The sequence below is a fragment of the Cervus canadensis genome, chromosome 4 (genome assembly GCF_019320065.1).
Source record: "Cervus canadensis isolate Bull #8, Minnesota chromosome 4, ASM1932006v1, whole genome shotgun sequence".
Taxonomy (NCBI): domain Eukaryota; kingdom Metazoa; phylum Chordata; class Mammalia; order Artiodactyla; family Cervidae; genus Cervus; species Cervus canadensis.
In genome coordinates this window covers 63981196-63989347 of record NC_057389.1, presented here as the reverse complement: position 1 = coordinate 63989347, position 8152 = coordinate 63981196, and the positions used below count along the sequence as shown (strand labels likewise).

General features: G+C 40.7%; 1 protein-coding gene across 1 annotated transcript in view; it reads left to right on the top strand.

Moving 5' to 3' along the window:
- Positions 1-567: 567 nt before the first annotated feature.
- The window catches only part of HSPA4 (heat shock protein family A (Hsp70) member 4), a 49734-nt gene continuing 42149 nt past the window's right edge, over positions 568-8152 (top strand). Inside the window, exon 1 of the mRNA XM_043465523.1 lies at positions 568-953. Within this exon, the coding sequence (XP_043321458.1) occupies positions 847-953 (107 nt within the window). The 5' untranslated portion in view covers positions 568-846. The remainder of the gene's footprint in view (positions 954-8152) is intronic.

Sequence of the window (8152 nt, the reverse complement as noted above, 5' to 3'; positions counted from 1 at the left end):
GGGTGCGACAAGGCTGACGAACAAAAAACAAGGTGGAGTCCTGGCCTCCGGCGCAGAGGGCACTGTCTTTGACAGAGCTCGATCGAACACTCTGCTGAGGGTCGCGTTTCAAAGGAGGCCTTCTCCTCTGCCCAGTAACCTTCCCCAAGCAGAGCAGATGAGAAATCCGTCCGGACTTTGAAAATCAGTTTGCGATCCCACTTCCCTACACAAGGTGGGGCGTAGGAGGTGCCACAACCGGAACTTCCTTTGAGATAAAGAAAAAAGACGGAAGTAGGCCAGAAGCACTTGCTCAGTATTTTGCCTCAAACCTGCTCTCCCTCCTACTTGCTACTGGAAGGGAGGTGCTTCACTGCTCCTTACCGCTGCAGGGAGTGCTGCGGCGGGTTCTGTGCGCAGGCTCAGTGATCAGCTCCGCCTCCCAACTACCTTTCGGCTTCCCTGTCGCTCCTCTGGTTTTTGGGCCCGGGCTTGACGCACTCTTGTACGTAACTGGGGGGCGGAGCCTTAGGAAGAAAGGCCTCTGAGACGGGGTCTCGCGAGAACATTCCCTCGCAGTTCTCGCGCTGCAGCTTTACTCCCGTCGCAACGAGATCTTTCGAGATCTTCTCCGCCCCCGCTACCGGCGCCCACTCTGCGGCCGCTGAGCCGGAGCCGGCCTGAGCAGTGCCCTCAGCGCGGCCCTCTTTCCAAGACCCTAGGCGCTCGCGTGGACCTTCGCACGTCCCCCACTATCCCAGGTCCCCCTGTCCCACGCGGCCAGCTTTCTGCGCGCCAGCCCCGCCGGGGTCCGTGTCTTGTCTTGCCGGCCGGACCTGGGCTGGAGCCTGAGCTGTAGCCGGCGCCATGTCGGTGGTGGGCATAGACCTGGGGTTCCAGAGCTGCTACGTCGCTGTAGCCCGCGCCGGCGGCATCGAAACGATCGCTAATGAGTACAGCGACCGCTGCACGCCGTGAGTGTGGGCCAGGCTAGCCGCGTGCACTGGGGGTGGGGAGGTAGAGCTTGTCCGGGCTGTGACCCTCGCTATTTGGGGAACGCGGACCGGGTGGTCACCTCCGTTCCGAGCCGAGGTTCCGGTAGGTAGGGGAACCCCACTGGGTTTTAGGTTATTAGGGCCTGCGACCCTTCTTGTGGGTCTGCACTAAGGGCGACGCCTTTTTCTTGTGACCGGCCGGCCGAACAAGGGCTCTCAGTGGCTCCTTGGACCCGCGGAGGCCATGGGTAGGAACTGGAGGGAAAGGCAGGCCTGGCATGTGGGATGGACCGATATTCTCTTTTAGAAGGCACATTATAGGCGCGGGGTGTACTAACGTTTTTTCAGGCCAGCAGAGTTCGGGGCTTTGCACACAGCAAGCGCTTAATAAAAGTTTAATTGAACCGCTTCTGGCCTCTGCCGGCAGGCGGTAAGACCATGCAGCGGCCAGTCCCACGTGAGTGGGGGTGGGGTGGCGCCGGGGAGAGAGAGAGCACCGGAGATCTCAAGATTGGGTTGGCACGGAAAGATTCAGAAAAAGATATAATAAAATCGATGCCTTTTGGATACCTTTAGCGTTCACTTTGGTTTTTCACGTCGCTTCAGTATATTGAACTGGGTTGGGTCATTTTCTGCTGTCCTGTGTGCATCCACCCCAACAGCGTTCCGCTTTTAGGGTAATATACATTCCAGCCAGGGTGTTGGCCCCAGTTGTTAATGAATGACTCAGGGGCTCACTCTAACTTTTAAAAGAACCTATAGTAAGTTATGGGACCGGTAAAGACAGCACTAAAAAAAATCATGACTCACCCAGGTTTTTCCTTGGATAGGGTAAGAAAGAATCTTCTTGTATACTTAGAGATACCTTTCAATCGTTGTCTTCCTTTGGACAAAATCTTTTAAGAAGTTTCGTAATTGTTTGTTTGGTTCTCATTGTGTCTCATTAAGGGCCTCTGTTCTAAGGCTCCTTTTTCACCCTGACTTCTGTTATGCTTCTTCAGCGATAGACTTCTGGCCAACTCGATTGCTCCGTTTACCAGACTAATCTTTACTACCCAGGGGGCTGACAACATTTTCCTTAAACTTACCAGATTTCTACCCCTTTTATTAGACCTAACCCAGGTGCTTCCCCGAAAACCCATCCCAGATTCAAAATCTCAGTTTGATGTTCCTTTCTCAATTTTATAGTTTTTAACAGCATTAACGAGATATAATTCACGTACCATACAGTTAACTCTTTCAAAGTGTACAATTTGGTTTTAGTGTAGTCACAATTATGCAACCATCAACACAATTTTAACATTTTCTTTACCCCACAAGAGAAACCCTGTACTCATTTTAACAGCCACAACCCGATCCCCCACCCTCCCATCTTCATAGTTTGTAATAGTGCGTCTGATGTGTATTTCCAGGCAAATGTATCGTACACTGAAGTTTAAGTATTTAAGCATTAATTTCCTATTTGTTACTGTCTTTCTGGATCCTGTTGTGCTTCATATGTAGAGATAGTTTTCCTCAAGGACTAGAGCACTGAGTTAGTAATGTAACTTTTTGGTCTTTTTCCCACCTAGAGTTGAGCATATTTTATTTAGCTCCAAACGTAAGAATATCAAGTATTAGAACGAAGTGTTCCTGACCTTTCTTTTTTAGCCTCTTATGATGCCCCCTCTTTCGCCTTTAGACAAATAGAAACTGTAACAGTGTTACCGTGAATCTCATTATTTGGAACTGAAAGAGTTGTTTCAGAAAAGGATAGATACACCATGTAAGTGTGATAAAGAATGTTTATTTTTTATTTATTTATTTTTTTGATAATGCTTAAAAATAGTTTTCCTTATATCTCTTGGAAACTTAAATGCCATACATTCAAGTAATTTTTGGACTATGATCTTGCTTAGCTTCGATTTCTGTCTTGGAGTCTTTGGTTAAGTAGAACATGGGGGCAGAAAGGTGTTTTTTTTTTTTTTTTTTAAAGTAGTGATTACCAAAGCATGGATTTATACCTCAGAGATACACAGGGACTGATGTAGGTTTGCTTGAGTGTGAGAGTGGAATGAAATGGAGGGTTGGGTATGAAGAAAAGAATGCATTTCAGATGAGATCGGGAGTGTTCAGGGTGGTATGGCAGTAGACATAACTGATTTCAATTTCTGGGTGCATCAGGATTTGATTTCCATTTTTGAGGAGCTAGTTGAATTTTACCTGGGAGAGATCCTTGCTTTCTCAGCAAATAAGATTCTTCCATCACGGACACATGGCTAGTGGGCAACACCAAATGTGTAATTACTGACTGTGGTAAGGACCCTGATGTATGGAAAACAGTGAAGGGGCACCTAATTTAAATGCATATGAGGTGGTGATGGAAGGCATTCTTAAAAAAGTCTCATTTAAGATGTAACCTGGAGGATGAATAGGGTTTTACCATGGAGATGTGTGGTGGGAGTGAGCAAGAGTTGTTTAGGCAGAAGAAATAGCAAGTGAGGAAGACCTGAACTTGGCACACTTGACACTACTGAGGGGATTATGGCCACCTGAAGGAAAGTTGACCTGAATTGGTTAGGCAGGGTGGATGAGATCATGGCAAGGCTTTGCAAATCATAGATTTTTAGGTGCATAGATTTTAGGTGGAAGGTGATTCAATTGGTACTTTAAAAATGTGATTGGCTTTTTTTGGTGGAGAGTGGATTTATTTGAGAAGGGCAAGAGAAGCCCGATGCACCCAATGATACTTAGGAGGCTACTGCAGTATTTGGTCCACGTGGGAGTTGCTGTTGCTCTCCACTGGTATGGAACCGGGAGGAAAGTGTGGGCGGCTTAGAGATAAACTGTGGAGTTCTAAATTATGAGTGTTGGCATTTTATGACCATAGGCTTTGGTATAAGATGGAAAGCCTATTTTTATATTTAGTTGGATTATTAAAATAGAAAGAGTACAACCTTAAAGCTTTGGAATTGAAATGTTAACGGACTGCCAAACTTTACAGGAGTTAGTTGGGCTGCATTATGCAAAATTTATAGGGTTATGAGTTACCTAAGAAAAGAATTCTGTGTATGAATAGTTTTTATTATCATTTTCATGGGCTTAATTCCTAATAAAACAGTATATTAGGAATTTGAAGAGATGAAATTGTCTATTAATAACTACTTGAGAGGGAAAGCTGAAAATAAGTACAGGTTCTGGTTAACTGGCAGATTAACTTCTGATACCTTATTTGTGCAAGAAAAGTGTTCCTCTCTAGAATAAATATCTACATGTTGTAGATCTGAGTAGAGCTGCAAGATGACTTGAATCTTTTGGGTTCAATGAAAAGGAAAGGTGATTTGTTAATTAAAGCTTTAGTCTACTTCCCACATCTAGTTGTGAAAGTTATCAAAGGAGTTTAAAAAAACCCATTTAAGAAGTAAAATAAAAGCTTGTATACAGAATTGGTGGGCATAGTCTACAGAAACTTTGTCATCAGGTTCTAGATTGGATTTCCGAAATTATAACTTTTTCCCTGACTTAACAAGATATTTGTTTGCCACAACAACAAAATAAAGTACTAAGTAAAATTGTTTCTTATCAAATTATTTGCTATCATATACATATAAATATATATATCATTTCATGACATTTTCTAGATTTATACAAATATAAATATACTTATACAAATATATATACAAATATAGATATATATGTATATTTGTAAAATATAAATACACCCATATAAACAAATAGGCTCATACAGTATTTTGTAAGTATTTCACTTATGTTTTAGACATCTTTCAGAGTCAGTAAATACGAATTCACCTCAAGAATATGAGAGTCCATATTATGACTTGAACATGCTTTACTCAAATGTTCAGGTGGTTTCTAAAATTTTTACAATTAGAAATAATCTTCAACAAGTAGTCTTTTATATTTATGTTTGCATGTTAATACTTTTAGTTTTGTTGGATAGATTTCCAGATGTTGGACAAAGGATATATATGCCTAGAATTTCAGTGCATATTGCCTGAATACTTTACAAAAATTTAAGAGATTAATTCATACCAGGAACGTAAGTGATTTCTCTGTTTCACTGGAGTTGGTGAGGATTATAAGTTAAAATTACATGAAGTATTTAAAATAATCCCTAAGTGTTTGTTAATACTATTATTATTTTTTGTATTTTTTATTATTTCTCTTTATTAATGGACTACATTGGGACAGACAGTAGAAGGAAATCTATGGAACTTTGCCTTTAGCACTTATCAGATATGTAGCTTTTAATGTGCAAATCTTATTGACTCAGGAGTTTAGTTCTTTAGGAACTGCATATCTTGCAAGTATGAGTTGTTCTGTTTGGGTACTTTCTAGCTCAGGGCTAACACAGTGATCATGGGATACACTAATAAATGTAACCATTTTCATGCCAGTTTTGCCATTGTCTCTTATTTAATAGTCTAAATACTATTGTGGGTTCTCTGTAAAACTTATTTTCTTATATTGTTTAAAACATTGAATTAGAACAACAGGTGTCTTCATATCCTGAGAACAGTTCTACACACACATATAAACATGAAGCTACCTTTTAAGGATCTGTGCCGGTTGCAGCTGTTCATAATATCCTATTAGAATGTGTGTAAATGTTTGGTCAGTGGTATTTCATACCCAGGAAGGAGAGCAACATTGTTACCTAGTTTAAATGGATTATTTTTTATAGGACTTAAAAGATTAGAGCAGAGATGTTTTGAACTTGATTTAAATTAACTTTTTGATGTCAACCTGTAATTTGGAATGGAGGAAAAGTAGTATCAGTCAAGTAGCAAGTGTCTTGAGTACTACTGTTTTTAGCAGCATTAAGTTGGCCTTGTGTGGAGTATAGAGGAACTGTAAGATAAAGCCCTGCTGTGGAGGGCTCTTCCAATCAGTCTAGTTGGAAGTACGAAAGCAAAAGTAAATAGAAGAAGGATAGAGTACAATTATGGGCGAAGGTATTAAGTACATACCTTAATTAAGTACAAGTTAAATGGAGAGGGAACATTAGTGGGGGATGGGATGATATGGAAAGGCAGGAGTGGGACTTGCAAATAGGATTAGAATACATGAAGACAGGATTGGGACAGTCTGAGTGAAGGTATAGAAGTAGGAATAAATCTAGAGGGTTTCGTAAGCAGTACAAAAGTATGTTTATGGATAGGATTTGGAGTTTGATAGTCCTGATTTTGAATGCTGGACTCTAATATTAGTTATGTTTCTAGGCACATAATGACTTTATTCAGTTCTTCATTTCCAAAGTTGGGTCAGTAATGGTTCTTTTCTCAGAGTGTTTGGGAGAAGCAAATGTAGAATGCTTAGCACACTGCCTGGCATAGAAAGGTTCAAAAATGAAAGCTGTAGAACAAGAGAATTTGACCTGCTTGGATGAAAGAGAGGCTTCCTGCCATACATGGGGATTCCATATAGGCTGTGTGCAAATTTTGAATATCCTGGTGAGTGGGAAGTGGTACACGTTTACTTTAAGTATCTGGTTTGCTATCAAAACTCGGACAGAATTATTCAGTCACTGAAGATTTTAGAGCGTGTTTGTTGAGAAACAAATTTACTGGGGGTATGTAGCTTCTGTTTTTAAAATAATTATTTATTAGGATTGCATAGGAATATTTACCTCAATGGTAGTGGTGGCCATTTATGGGGCGAGGGTTTTGGTTGCAGAGTTACTGATAATGCTTATTTTCTTCTTTACACTTTGCTAATTTTCTGCAATGAGATTGTTCTAGTGGTGGCCCCAATATCTGACCTAATCTTTTTGGGCCCTTTTCACATTTAAATATTTATAAGTGTAAGCTTGTAGTTGAAAAACCTCTGCAGTTAGTGCTGTTTAACATACTGATCTCTTTCAGTTGTCCTATTGAAAAGGAAATGGTAGAATTTTTATTCCTTATGATTTAAAGATGACTGAGTGGGTTTTAGTAAATAGTTTGAGAAGGTTAAGTAGAACTTCCAAGGCAAACTCTGGTATATTTTTGTCTTGTTTTGGCTGTGCTGCTCAGCTTGTGGAATCTCTGTTCCTTGACCAGTGATTAAACCCAGGCCACAGCAGTGAAAGCCCTGAATCCTAACCACTAAGCCATTGGGGAACTCCTTAGTTGGTATATTTTTTGTATAAAACTTCTAACTGTTGGAGGATTAATAGTAGCTAATATTATTTATGATGTGCCAGTCTCTAATAATAAAGTCCTTTAAAAGTGGATCTCTGATAGCTCAGTTGGTGCAGAATCAGCCTGCAATGCAGGAGGCCCAGGTTCGATTCCTGGGTCAGAAAGATCCACTGGAGATGGGAAAGGCTACCCACTCCAGTATTCAGGCCTGGAGAATTCCAACGGACTGTACAGTCCATTGGGTCGGAAAGAATTGGACACGACTGAGCGACTTTCACTTTCAAAAGTGGATCAACAAATTTAGTCCTTCGCGCAACCATATGTAATTTTCTCTATTTTAGAGATGAGCAAATTGAATTTCAGAGACATTAATTAACACAGGTCACACAGCTTGAAAGATAGAGAAGGGATTCAGACAGACCCATACTGTCTAATTCTAGAGCCTGAGCCCTTTTTTTTCACCTTCAAACTGTACATATGTTGTACTCAGTCAAGTTGACAGAGTGGAAAAGCCAAGGATTTCTTTCTGTAGTGTAATAGTTGGCTTGTTACAGAACTTTTTTAGAATGTAAGAATTATGTAATAATATATTAATGATTTTCTACAATATATGATAAGAGTGTGAACTCTGCCAGTACTTTACAAGAGTTATGCTTTGTTTGAGGTGTGATTGCTATATTATGTGGTAAAGATTGATGTTCCACTAGTGAGATTTGATTGCTTTGTAGCAGAAGTGGGGAACTGTTTGTAGCGTGTGCATGCATAGACAAATAAGAGGATGAATAATTTGAACTGAGACAAACTTGTATTCGGCTTTCCAAAATCTATGAAACACTTGCAAGCTGTTACTGTTAAGGCATATGTCGTTTTTAAGAGTAGGTGAAAATGTTCACTGACTTCAAAGAGAACATTGCTTAGAGCAGCTCTGCACAGTAGAACATTGTGTGATGGTGGAAGTATTCTACATTTGCATTGCCCAAAGTCCAGTAAGTTGAAAGAGGTTGAAGTGATTAAGTTTTACTTGAGAGGGATGCATCACAAAGTGTGTGCTGTTTC